The sequence below is a fragment of the Terrapene carolina genome, unplaced genomic scaffold (genome assembly GCF_002925995.2).
Source record: "Terrapene carolina triunguis isolate 2854851 unplaced genomic scaffold, T_m_triunguis-2.0 Scaffold233, whole genome shotgun sequence".
Lineage (NCBI taxonomy): Eukaryota > Metazoa > Chordata > Testudines > Emydidae > Terrapene > Terrapene triunguis.
Genome location: NW_020664584.1, coordinates 14,363,641 through 14,377,502, shown reverse-complemented (window position 1 = coordinate 14,377,502; position 13,862 = coordinate 14,363,641). Strand labels below are relative to the sequence as shown.

At 42.7% G+C, this 13,862-nt stretch overlaps 1 protein-coding gene across 1 annotated transcript; it reads left to right on the top strand.

Annotated features, from left to right (window-relative positions):
• The first annotated feature begins 2,203 nt into the window (after positions 1–2,203).
• On the top strand, positions 2,204–3,139 carry LOC112117396 (olfactory receptor 14A16-like). Its single transcript, XM_024215343.2, has one exon. It carries the CDS (start codon positions 2,204–2,206, stop codon positions 3,137–3,139), a length of 936 nt encoding a protein of 311 aa, XP_024071111.2.
• The last annotated feature ends 10,723 nt before the right edge of the window (positions 3,140–13,862 follow it).

Here is a 13,862-nt window from a genome sequence, read left to right as displayed (position 1 = left end):
CTCACCTCTGGGAAAGGTACTCACAGTGTCATAGCATGGAACAGATAGCTTATCATAAATAGTTAGCACATCTTCTAAGGGACCAATCAAGGTGAAGTGACCCATTAACACCCTTGTAGTCATGGCGCAAAAAAGGGGATTAGAGGGTTATAGATTGTTGTAGCAAACCATAAATCCAGTGTCTTTACTAAGACCATGATTTTTAGACATATTTTCTAATCTTTTAATCATTCTCGTGGCTCTTCTCTGACACCTCTCCAATTTAACAACATCCTTCTTGAATTGTGGACATCCACTGGACACAATATTCCAGCAGTGGTCGCACCCAGTGCCAAATACAGAGGTAATATAATCTGTCTACTCCTACTCAAAATTTCCCTGTTTATGCATCTGTGGATCACGTTAGTGTCACACTGGGAGCTCATGTTCAGCTGATTAGCCACCACAGCCTCCAAATCTTTAATAGAGTCAATGCTGAAAGAGTGGAAGGGGAGGAAAAGGAGATTTTGTAGATGTCTGGCTGGCCGAGTTCCAGCTACAATGATTACTTAATGTTGCTGGGCTTTCATTGTGTTATTAATTATATAGGGGCACCTGGAGTCTCTGACAGGCATTTTTTATTATTCTAAACACAAATAAAAAGAAAATAAATAAAATTACCTTAATTCAAAACAGAAGTGATGAATAATGAGCCAGAAACAGAGCCAGTCTACCCTCTTGTAGCTGTGTTGACTCTTTTGGGCCAGCAGAAATATAAATAATCCACATTAATTGAGAAAGCCAGTGAGTACAAGCTGGTATAGGTATGGAACGGCTTCCATATGAGTGGAAACTAAAAAGATTAGGGCTGTTCAGTTTAGAAAAGAGATGACTATGTGGGGGATGTGATACAGGTCTATAAAATCATGACTGGTGTGAAAAAAGGTGAATAGAGAAGTGCTATTTACCCTTTCTCACAACACAAAAACCAGGGGTCACCTGATGAAATTATTAGACAGCAGGTGTAATACAAACAAGAGGAAGTACTTTTTCACACAATGCAAAATTAATCTGTGGAACTCATTGCCATGGGATGTTTTGATGGCCAAAAGTATAACTGGGTTCAAAAAAGAATTAGATAAGTTCATGGAGGATAAAACCATCAAAGACTATTAGCCAGGAGGGTCAGGGGATGCAATCCCATGCCTGGGGAAACCCAAAACCTGACTGCCAGAAGCTAGGGGAGGATCTCTCCAAAATTGCGCTGTTCTGTACCTTGCACTTGAAGGTCTGGTACTGCTCACTGTCAAAGACAGGATACTACACTAGATGAACCATTGGTATGATCCAGTATGGCAACTCTTATGGTCTTATGAATAGAGACAGGCAGAACTGCTTTTGGGTGCTACCTCAGGCTAAATTCTCCAAGGGACTTAGGTGTGTCACTACCACTTTAGGCACCTAACTCCCAGATATATGCACCACTAGTATTTACTGCTCAGCTGCTACCTTACCCTGTAGGCACCTAAATTCGCTCTGCACCTCCTTTCTTTTGATGTAAACATTTCTTACGTGCTACATTTCTGTCTCTGGGCATGAGCACCACAGCCTCGCTTGAGGCATGTGGATAGCTAAGCCCAGAGAAATCCACAAACAAGGGGAAGATAGATGTTCCCTTGCCTTATTCAACTGCAGGGCCTGATCTGGCAGGTGTGTTCAGAGCCCACTTACCAGAATGGGCCGGCACGCAAAATCACATGACATGGCTGTGTAGGGGAGGAGGTAGATGTCCCCCATAATCTTTAGCCCAATGGTTAGTGTACCCACCTGAGATGTGGGACACCTCAATTCAATTCCCCGCTGAGGAGGAGAAAGGATTTGAAGATGGGTACTCCACTTCCCAGGAGCATGGGACATTCTCCTGGGGTGGGGAAGGGGTTCGCTCTGTATTAAATAATTAAGGAGTCATTGGCATCCTTGTCTCCCATACGAGAGCCCTACTGACCAGGCTATAGAGTAATTTTCTCTCTGGGGCCCAGTGACTCGAATAATAAGCTTTTATCCACACAGCCTAACAGAATGGGGTCATGGCTCATTTTAAGTAGCTCCAATAGCTGTTTTTGAAGGATGATGGTAGTCTGTCTCTTTCTCCCTTCCTCCTTTTGGCACCATTTTGCTGACTGTTCCCCTTGTCTTGTTCCCCAGAGTGTGTCTGAAGCAGGTTATGAACAACCAAACCTCCATGCTGGAGTTCCTTCTCCTGGGATTCTCTGACATTTGGGAGCTGCAGATTCTACACTTCACAGCGTTTCTAGTGGTCTACCTGGCAGCCTTGATAGGGAACCTCCTTATCATCATAGTCGTAGCCTTTGACCGACAACTTCACTCCCCCATGTACTTCTTCCTGGTCAACTTATCCTTCCTAGACCTGTGCTACATCTCTGTGACTGTCCCCAAATCCATGGCCAACTCTCTCATGGACAGCAGAACAATTTCTTTCTCAGGCTGTGTCACCCAACTCTTCTTGGTTGTCACCTTTGCCATTACAGAGCTAGCATTACTCACGGTGATGGCATACGATCGCTATGTTGCAATTTGCCATCCCCTCCATTATGGGATGTTAATGAACAGGGGCAGGTGTGCCCAGATGGCAGCTGGGGCCTGGCTCAGCAGCATGGTGTGTGCCGTGATACACACCGGTAACACATTTAGGTTACGCTTCTGCTGCTCCAACATGGTTGGCCAGTTCTTCTGTAATATCCCACAGCTACTAAAGCTTTCCTGTGGGGATACACGTGTTAATGATATAGTAATGCTTGTTCTTGGTTCTGTTGCAGCTGTTTCCTGTTTTGTATTTATATTTGTGTCCTACATTCACATCTTCTTCACGGTGATGAGAATCCCCTCCAACCAGGGCAGGTACAAAGCCTTCTCCACCTGCCTGCCCCACTTGATTGTTTTCTGTTTGTTTCTTGGCACTTCAACATTAACGTACATGGGACCCAGATCAAAGTCTTCAAAAGCTTTGGACCTGGTAGTGGCCGTTTTCTATTCCGTTGTGCCACCAACCATGAACCCAATAATCTACAGCCTGAGAAACAATGAGATAAAGGGTGCGCTCAGGAAAATGTTAATTGCTCACCAGCCTGGTCCAATATGAATAAGATGGATTTAACATTCAGAGAACTGTGTGTTGTCTTTCCTGATATCTACATTGTTATGGGTTTCAACATTTATATGTACAAGTTTTAATAAAAATAAAAGGAAAAAAATGACGACAAATAAACCATCTGTAAAAGACAATTCTGGAGCTTATGGGTATCAATGGACAATTGAATGTTCATTAGCCTAGCTAATTAATATTACACCTGTAGTGGCCAAATTGATGTAGCTTAATAGGCTCCTGGAGCAATCCTGATTTACACTAGCTGGGATTCTATGCCATTGACAGAAATGGAGCTAGGCCAATTTACACCAACTGAGGGTCTGGCCACATTAAGTCCAGTGTAGCTATGGTTGATTCACATTAGCTGGGATGTGGCCCATTAAGTTCAATGGAGTTACATCAGTTTACACCATCTGATAATGTGGCCCCATTTACTTCAATTGAATTGCATCACTTGATGCCAGCTGGGGATCTAACTCTAGAACAGGGAATGGACCAACAGCTTGAATCCTAACCCAGTGGTAGTTGGACATGTTAGGAATTTGAACCTTGATGTGGATGGACATTTCTTACAAAGGGTTTGAGCACTTTGGACTTTGTGGGAGATCCTGACCAAGGGGTTGGTCAGCAGTCTTGCTGGAAGGAGGTGTGATTGTTGTCAGACGCTCTCGGTGTGGTGCTCTGCTTTGTTCAATGTTGATATCAATCGGCGGCGTGCGTGTGTTCCCTCTGTGTGCTGCCCCAGCTCTGCGCAGAGAGCTGACACACCAGACCCCGAGAGAACCCCCAATTACCACAGACTCTAGTAAGGTACGAAGGCACGTCGGCCAGGTTTATTGTCAAACGAAGCACAGTAATAGTTCCCTCTAGACTTTACTCTACAGGACATACTACGAATATGTGCCCCCTGGCAATGGACTCAGCTCAGTCAGTGGCGGGACTTTCCACTGCCCCCTAGGCTGGACAAAGACACCGCCCCAGGGATGCATTCTTATACACAGGTACAAACAAGTTACACATCACTCCTGACGTATTGTGGTGCAACCCCTCTACGTAGCAAGGTACAACCCCTCTACGTAGTAAGGTGCCGCCTCTCACCTTGTACATGTTGGTTTGAACAAAACAACTCTATCCATCATATTACCCTTTTGGCCCTGTCATTAGGATGGGTCAGCTTGTTCCTTGTTGTGTGTGGAATGTACAAGTATGCAAATGTTCTGATATCTGGTGTCCAGTACCTTTTAGGTATGTCTCTTTTTGCAGCATCAGCCCTTTCCTTGCCAGCTTCTGTGAGCAGGGCCTGCCTCTGGCTCACAGCCTAACTTTGCTTTATGTTAGCAAAGTCTTGACGATTACTTTAGTTCAGGCCTCAGGCCTCATACTGGGCCTCTGATAAGGGTTTATGTTTCAGGGCCTCATCTTACTACAGTGATAAGTCTCTGACCTTGAGCCAATACTGTCATTTTGTTAAGCCTTAATCACTATTTCACTTGTATCTGCTTGTAACCCTTTCTGACTCTATCCCTTACACTTGAACTCATCTAAAACCTCTCTCTCTTTTTGATTAAATAAACTTGATTTACTTTTATTCTAAACCAACCCAGTGCTGGGTTTGACTTGAAGTGACTATCAACTCCAGTTAAATCAACAAGCTGCTGTGGTTTTGTCTCTTTAAAGGAGCAACAAACCTGATTACTCCTCCAAATGCTCCACAAGAGGGCTGGGTTCAGGGCAGACCATTTTGTGGAAATTCCTAACCAATACCAGACTCATTCCTGGATGTGTTGTTCAAGTCTTTCTGGTTCCCACCTTGGCAGCTGCAGAGCTGGGCTTTCTCACAGTGATGGCGTCTGACCATAATGTTGCAATCTACCAACCTCCTCATTACAGGGTGATCATGCACAAGGGTTCATGTGCCCAGAGTTCATGGCTGGTGGCTCAGCAATATTGTCTACTCATTGTTACACACCAGGCCTTTACATTGTTCTTCCGCAGATCCAATATTATTGACCAGTTCTTTTGCAATATCCCCCCAGCTGCTAAAGATCTCTTGCGCAGATATAGACACTAAAGATATTTTGATGATTGCCCGAGCAGCAATTATATGTATGAGCCACTTTGCTTTAACAGTTTTTTCCTACAGTCACATCCTCTCCGCTGTGCTGAGAATCCCTTCTAGACAGGGTAGGCAAAAAGTCTTCTCCACCTCCCTGCCCCACCTCATTGTGTTCAGTTTGTTCCTTGGCGCCACGACATTTACCAAGCCAAGGTCTGCTTCTTCCTTGCATCAGGACCTGCTGGCTGCAGTTCTCTGTTCTGTGGAACCACCAATAATTAACCCCATCACTTACAGCCCAAGAAACAAGGAGCTAAAGGAGGCTCTGGGCAAACTATTTGGGAGGACATTTTTACCAAAATAATTGAATTCCTCACTTTGATATTCTAGTACAGTTGGATTGGACTCTATTTGAATGATCCTACATGGAATAAAACTGTTCTCATGTTGGAATGACTTTGAGTTCTCCAACCTCTCATTCCGATGATGGGCCTAGTCTCCCTCTCATTTCACTCAAGTTATTTCAGCTGTGTTACTCCTGATTTACACTTCAGTGCCATTACTCCTGGTTTGTGCCTGGGTGAGTGAGAGGGGAGTTAGGATCTGCATTCATTTTTCCTGGACAGTGCCCCTTTTAGGTATGAGAAGAACTATTTGAAACATTTTGAATTTCAAGATTTTTAAATGAGAATGGGACAATTATTTTGATGAATATTTTCATTTAAAATATTACCCCTTTTTTGACCAGGGTTATGGGTCTTCTAATTCAGAGAAGAGACGCTGAATGTATCAAATTATCATTTTATCTAAGAATATTTCCAAATCACCCTTTTTGACACGGTGATTAAAATAACTGACATCAGTTACAATGCTATTGACTGCAAGTTAATGGTGAAATTCACCCATGTGCAGAGGTAAAACACAAGGCATAAATATCACTTCAATACCACTTCAACTTTAATTTCATGATTTCCATGTGAAAGTGCTGAAATGGTGCATTGACCTTGGACATTTCAACAGTGAATTTCACCGGAGGAGGTGTTTGCTCATACATAGAAGTGTGTTGCATTAGGGTGACAGTGGTGAAACATTGGTATAAGGCGAGTGACATTGCCCACTCCTGGAATAGTAGGTTATTGCTAACTCCTTAGATCTTATTGTGTCTGAGTCTTGTGATATTTGGTGTTTTTTCTTGTTAGGATATAGATATTCAGGCCTGTCTGTAAAGGCCTATACTTAAAGAATTTAGGGATATGTTTATCATTTAGCTAGTTATAGAGGTATAAAAGAAAGAATCTGTGTAAGGGTCTTCTCTTACTGTGACAGTCTGAGGCCTTGTTCTTAGGCTAATGCCTTTGGCTAAGCAGCAGAGGCAGCCATAAACTGGGCAGCATACGGTCACATCCTTACATTCAAAACTAATCAGATTGAAATAAGGTGCTATTGGGCTGTTAGAAATGCAATCCTGTCCTGATAATGCCTATCACCTCCAGAGAAAGAGAAGAGCCTAGAAGATGTAAAAGGAAACTTAGTTTGATAGCATCCTGTCTGGCAAGACTTATCAATAGCTGGGATGTGAAATCCTCATTGCTTTGATGTTCTATCACTGTAATCTCCATTTCCCTATTGTTTGTCTGTATAATCTCTGTCTGGTTCTGTGATTGTTTCTGTCTGCTGTATAATTAATTTTGCTGGGTGTAAACTAATTAAGGTGGTGGGATATAATTGGTTAGATAATCATGTTACAATATGTTAGGATTGGTTAGTTAAATTCAGTAAAATGATTGGTTAAGGTATAGCTAAGCAGAACTCAAGTTTTACTATATAGTCTGCAGTCAATCAGGAAGTAAGGGGGTGGGATGGGGGTGGAGGAATTGGAATTATGTTTTGCTAAGGGGGGAATGGGAACAGGGACACAGGCAAGGCTCTGTGGTGTCAGAGCTGGGAAAGGGGACACTAAGGAAGGAAATTCACCCCAATAAACATTGAATTGTTTGCACCTTCGGACTTTGGGTATTGTTGCTCTCTGTTCATGCGAGAAGGACCAGGGAAGTGAGCGGGTGAAGGAATAACTGCCCTAACATTTCTTAAAACCCGTCTGCTTGGAATTGGGTTATTACCTGAGAGCCTCAACTTTCCTTTAATAAAAAAGTAAGTTTCTGGCCTTCATGGTTTTGGAGAAAACCTTGATAAAGCGAATCCTAAACACTCCAAAACCAGCAGGTAAATTTTAAAAAAGCAACCCAAATTTATCATTTTAAAAATCTCATCATTTTTAAGCCAAACTCAGGATTTTCCACAGCCTGACACGTGCTTTTTGAGTACTTGGGGTTGGCTACAGTGATAGCCCTGTCTCACAGAATGCACCCCTGTATTCACATCCTACACACCATTGTAATAATCTTTGTACTAAATATGTCTCTTATGGTATCCTCTGAAAACTAATAACTCACTGGTGAATAATTATATGGATAAATTTGTGTAGCAACATTATATATAAAGTTATGGACATAAGCTGAAATCATGACTGAAGTGTGTTTACCAGACATGCCTGGGCATGAGTAAAACTGTTTGTTAAAGACAAAGTGTCATCCAAGCAGATGGGCCATCACCTGTCAAGTGGTCGTTCTTTGGTAAGGAAGCGGGCAGGAACAAACAGATCTACAGCTTAGCAAACAACAGCATGACACTTCTTTCACCACCAGAGTCCTTGACTCCAACCTCACAGTGGAAATTAATTTTATCTAGAGGTAACCCTCAGGAAAGTGCATTTCAAAGGGTGACTGCACTATAAAAAATATGAGGAGTAAAACACCACAAGTTACCTCTCCCTATCCATCTCTTGTTCTTTCACCTAAGAAGACAAAAGAAACCAGTCCATTTGACTTTGGGAGCAGTTCCTGACCTGAAGATGGAAGCATGGGATAAGAATTTTACCTTCAACCAAATCTAGCTTATGTTTTAGTACTAGGAAGCATTTTATATTTATTTCTCTTGTAACCATTTCTGACTTTAATGCCTTATGCTTGTACTCTCTTAAAATCTAACTCCTTGTAGTTAAATAAAGGTCTTTTATTTTATAATTAAAACTAATCCAGTGTTGTGAATTGTTTGGGTAACTTCATTTAAGGAAGCCGGCTATTCTATATTGATCCCCTTAGAGGAACCACAGACCTAATATATCTGGATTGTCCAAGAGGGGGCTGGATAGTGCACAACACACATGTTTTTTGGAAGCGGGGAATTCAAGTCTTGGGGTGTGTTGGGGTCACCCTGCAAAGAGGAACCAAGGTGGCTGGAAGCCAGAGTGTGGCTGGTGTTTGCTGACAGGCTGCTGGGGTCAGAGTTGCTGGACCAGGGCTGTGGCTATACAAGACTCTCGGGGTGTGACCTGAAGGCTGGCAAGCTGTTTGTGAGTAGCCCTCATGGGAGCTACAGCAGTGAAGCATTGTGAGGTACCCAGGTTGCAGGGTACAGGTAACACAGCCCCTCTCTGGTCTGGATTGCACCCCGGAATGTCAGATCCTGACACAACTTTACAAGTACCAGCAAAAATAAGTTCTTGGGAGATTAATATGACTGGTAAGCAAGTTTCCTAAGTGTTATGTTTTTAAGGGATGATTCATTATTTCACTTCACATAGTTCTAGAAAGAGAATTTCAAAGGCACAAAATGGCATTAGGCACCCAGGTCCCACAGAAATTCAATGTGAATTGGGCATCTAACCTCCATATCGGCCTTTGAAAAATCTTTCCTATAGAAACAACATGCATTCTGCCCTGCAAAGTGAATACATTGACGAGTGCTGAGTTCCTGTCAAAGAGACACATTCCCTCTCTACAGGAAGAAATGGCATTTTAACATTCCAGGCCCATGCATTCAGAGCTCACTGGCTTTGTTCATGCTTGGAAAGATTAGATTTTTATGGGTTAAATGTTGGTAAACATCAATTTCGCCGCACACACACAAACCAAAAACAAATATTTCCATCGATAATAAGCAATATGTACAAATAGGCAAATGCTGCTGGAGAACTTATCTGAGTTAGATTGAAGGCTATTTGCTGTGTTTCTTTTGACAGGTGATGTTAACAATTTGTGTTGTAACAGTTCTAAAGCGTTAACTTTTTGAATCTCAGCATCTACTGTCTGACACCTCCCCAAAATTTTCCTATCACTGTGAAAATTTAAATTGATACAAATACTTAAAACCCATAATTTCATGCAATTGTGAAAATTTAAATCATTAGGAATCTAAAAAATATGCTTTCATGGAATCATAGAAGATTAGCATTGGAAGAGACCTCAGGAGGTCATCTAGTCCGACCTCCTGCTCAAAGTAGAACCAGCGCCAACTAAATCATCCCAGCCAGGGCTTTGTCAAGCTGGGCCTTAAAAACCTCTAAGGATGGAGATTCCACCACCTCCCTAGGTAACCCATTCCCATCCCCCACTGCAACTTGAGACCATTGTTTCTTGTTCTGTCATCTGCCACCACTGAGAACAGCCAAGCTCCATCCTCTTTGGACCCCCCCTTCATATAATTGAAGGCTGCTATCTAATCCCCTCTTACTCTTCTCTTCTGCAGACTAAACACCATCCAGTTCCCTCATCCTCTCCTCGTAAGTCATGTGCCCCAGCCCCCTGATCACTTCCGTTGCCCTCCGCTGGAATCTTTCCAATTTGTCCACATCCTTTCTGCAGTGGGGGCACCAAAACTGGATGCAATACTCCAGAAGTGGCCTCACCAGTGCCGAATAGAGAGGAATAATCACTTCCCTTGATCTGCTGGCAATGCTCCTACTAATTTAGGCCAATATGCCGTTAGCCTTCTTGACAGCAAGGGCACACTGCTGACTCATATCAAGCTTCTTAATCCCTATAATCCCCAGGTCCTTTTCTGCAGAACTGCTGCTTAGCCAGTTGGTCCCAAGCCTCTAGCAGTGCAAGGGATTCTTCTGTCCTAAGTGCAGGACTCTTCACTTGTCCTTGTTGAACTTCATCAGATTTCTTTTGGCCCAATCCTCCAATTTATCTAGGTCACTCTGGACCCTATCCCTACCCTTCCACATATCTACCTCTCACCATCAGCTTAGAGGGAGGGATAGCTCAGTGGCTTAAGCATTGGCCTGTTAAATCCAGGGTTGTGAGTTCAATCCTTGAGAGAACTGTTTGGGGCAAAAATCTATCTGGGGAGTGGCCCTGCTTTGAGCAGGGGGGTGGACTAGATGACCTCCTGAGGTCCCTTCCAACCCTGATATTCTATGTTTTCCTTTTTTCCTTAGTGTCATCTGAGAACTTGCTCAGGGTGAAATTAATCCCATCATCCAGATCATTGAAGAAAACTGGCCCCAGGACCGACCCCTGGAGCACTCTGCTTGATACCGGCTGCCAACTAGACATGGAGCCATCGATCACTACCTGTTGAGCCCGACAATCTAGCCAGCTTTCTATCCACCTTATTGTCCATTCATCCAATCCATACTTTTAAAACTTGCTGACAAGAATACTGTGGGAGACCGTATCAAAAGCTTTGCTAAAGTCAAGATATATCACATCCACTGCTTTCCCTATATCCATAGAGCCAGTTATCTCATCATAGAAGGCAATCAGTTTGGTCAGGTATGACTTGCCTTGGTGAATCCATGTTGGCTGCTCCTGATCACCTTCCTCTCCTAGAAGTGCTTCAAAATGGTTTCCTTGAGGACCTGCTCCATGATTTTTTCCAGGGACTGAGGTGAGGCTGACCTGTATTTAGTTCACTGGGTTCTCTTTCTTCCCTTTTTTAAAGATGGGCACTATATTTGCCTTTTTCCAATCGTTCCGGACCTCCCCCGATCTCCACGAGTTTTGAAAGATAAGTGCCAATGGGTCTGCAATCACATCAGCCAATTCCCTCAGCACCCTCATATGCATTAGATCTGGACCCATGGAGTTGTGCATGTCCAGATTTTCTAAATAGTCCTTAACCCGTTATTTTACCACTGAGGGCTGCTCACCTCCTCCCCATACTGTGTTGCCCAGGACAGCTGTGAGGGAGCTGACCTTGTCTGTGAAGACTGAGGCAAAAAAAGCATTGAGTACTTCAGCTTTTTCCACATCATCTGCACTACGTTGCCTCCCCCATTCATTAAGGGTCCCACACTTTCCCTGACCTTTTTCTTGTTGCTAACATATCTGTAGAAAACCTTCTTGTTACCCTTCACATCCCTTGCTAGCTGCAACTCCAGTTGTGTTTCGGCCTTCCTGATTACACTCCTGCATGCTCAATTAATATTTTTATACTCCTCCTTAGTCATCTGTCCAAGTTTCCGCTTTTTGTAAGCTTCCTTTTTGTGTTTAAGCTCACCAAAGATTTCACTGTTAAGACAAGCTGGTCGCCTGCCATATTTGCTATTCTTTCTGCACATCAGGATGTTTTGTTCCTGCACCCTCAATATGGCTTCTTTAAAATACAGCCAGCTTTCCTGGATTCCTTTCCCCCTCATATTAGCCTCCCAGGGGATCCTGCCCATCAGTTCCCTAAGGGAGTCAAAGTCTGCTTTTCTGAAGTCTAGGGTCTGTATTTTGCTACTCTCCTTTCTTCCTTTTGTGAGGATCCCGAACTCAACCATCTCATGGTCACTGCTGCCCAGGTTGCCACCCACTTCTACTTCCCCTACCAATTCTTACCTGTTTGTAAGCAGCAGGTCAAGAGGAGAACAGCCCCTGCTTGGTTCCTACAGTAGTTGTACCAGGAAGTTGTCCCCAATACTCTCCATATGTTCCTGGATTGTCTGTGCACTGCTGTATTGCTCTCCCAGCAGATGTCAGGGTGATTGAAGTCCCCCATTTGAACCAGGGCCTGTGTTCTGGAAACTTCAGTTAATTGTCTGAAGCCTCTGTCTACCTCATCCTCCTGGTCCGGTGGTCTGCAGCACATGCCTACCATGACAGCACCCTTGTTGCTCTTGCTTCTAAACTTAACCCAAAGACTTTCAACAGGCTTTTCTCCAGTTTCATACTGAAGCTATGAACAATCATACCGCTCTCTTACATACAGTGCAACTCTTCCACTTTTCCTCCTCTACCTGTCCTTGCTGAACAGTTTATACCCATCCATGACAGTGTTTCAGTCATGTGAGGTACCCCACCAAGTCTCTGCTATTTGACTGTGCTAGGACTTCCAATTCTTCCTGCTTGTTTCCCAGGTTTCTTGCATTTGTGTACATGTACCTAAGATAGACACATAGGCACTGTTGACTGCATATTTCTGAATAAAAGACCGATGATTCAGATAAAAGCCTCACTTCTATTGATCACAGGACACCATCTCCCATAAATAAAATTAATAATATGGTATGCATGGGACTTTTTCTGGGTTTCCCCCAGGATTTCTCCCATACTTACCTACCCCAGCCCTCATAGCTTTCGAGATCTTTCAGCATCCAACCAGCAGGTGATTTGTTTAGTATCAATTCTTTGCAGAGCTAAAGGCCAGTGAGAACCCACACACCCACTGCCAAGCCCTGTTGTGTCCTCAGAATCTTTCTCTGCAGAAGAACAGTGCTTAATGGGAATGGCAGTCAATCCTAGGCAGAGGGACAATGCTCATAAGGGGGCATAGAGTTCTACTGGCCCCTCTGAATTTCATCTAATGTGGCTATCCCATTCGCCCTGTTCTCCTCCAAGCATTCTACTTTTATCTCAAGGATTTGCCTCCCTCGCCTAGAAAGACTCTTTGCCCAATAGTATGAGGTACCTAGATTGACATCAACAGCTACAGAGGACAATCAGCACTTGACTGGATCAGGTCCCTCCAAATATTTTAATAACAACTTATGCGTTTTTATTAGAACTGCTGGAAAAACACAATTTCTGTTCCATGGGAAATCATAATATTTTTGCTGAAAAAAAAAGTCTTGAATTTCAAATTTTGAAATTTCCTGCATAACAGAAATTTTGGAAATGTTCAACTCAGAAACGCCAAAACTTTTCATTTTGAAAAGTTAAACCCATTCTGTTTGAATCATGTCATCATTATTATATTCTCGATAATGATGATTGATGTCTAGGAACACTAGCTATGAACCATTGTGATAGGTGCTGTGCATATTATAATAAAAATATGATATAAAAATCAAAATGAAATGAAAGCAAATGAGAAAGTCAGAATAAATCATTTTGAAATTTTGCCATCAAAATATTAGTTGAAATCTACATCGGCCTGTGAAAAACTTTCAATTTCAATAAAATTGTTGTTTCTGATTCCCATTGACTTTTTTTGACCAGTTCTGCTTCTAACTCTTGAGCAGTGTCTTTGGACTTAGCTCAGTACTGTATGGCACATGTTATTGTACAGGGCTGGTCAAAAACATTTGGTGAATAACTGAATTTTCATCAAATCATAGACTTTCATGGGAATGTGTGTTTTCCTTTTGTTTTTTTTCTATTAAAAACTGAAAATCAAAGATTTCTTGTGCAGAAACCAAAAGTTTGCAGCTATTTCTGGCCAAAGGTTTTCAGCAATTTTTAGCTGAAAAATTTTGGCATATTTCAGGTGAAAATATTAAGCAGTCATTCTCCCCCCGCCCCCCAAAAAATTCTGAAAACTACCAAAAAATGTGGAACATTTTTAGCCAAATACTGCTAAAAATACCCAGTTTTAAGCCAAAAAATTACA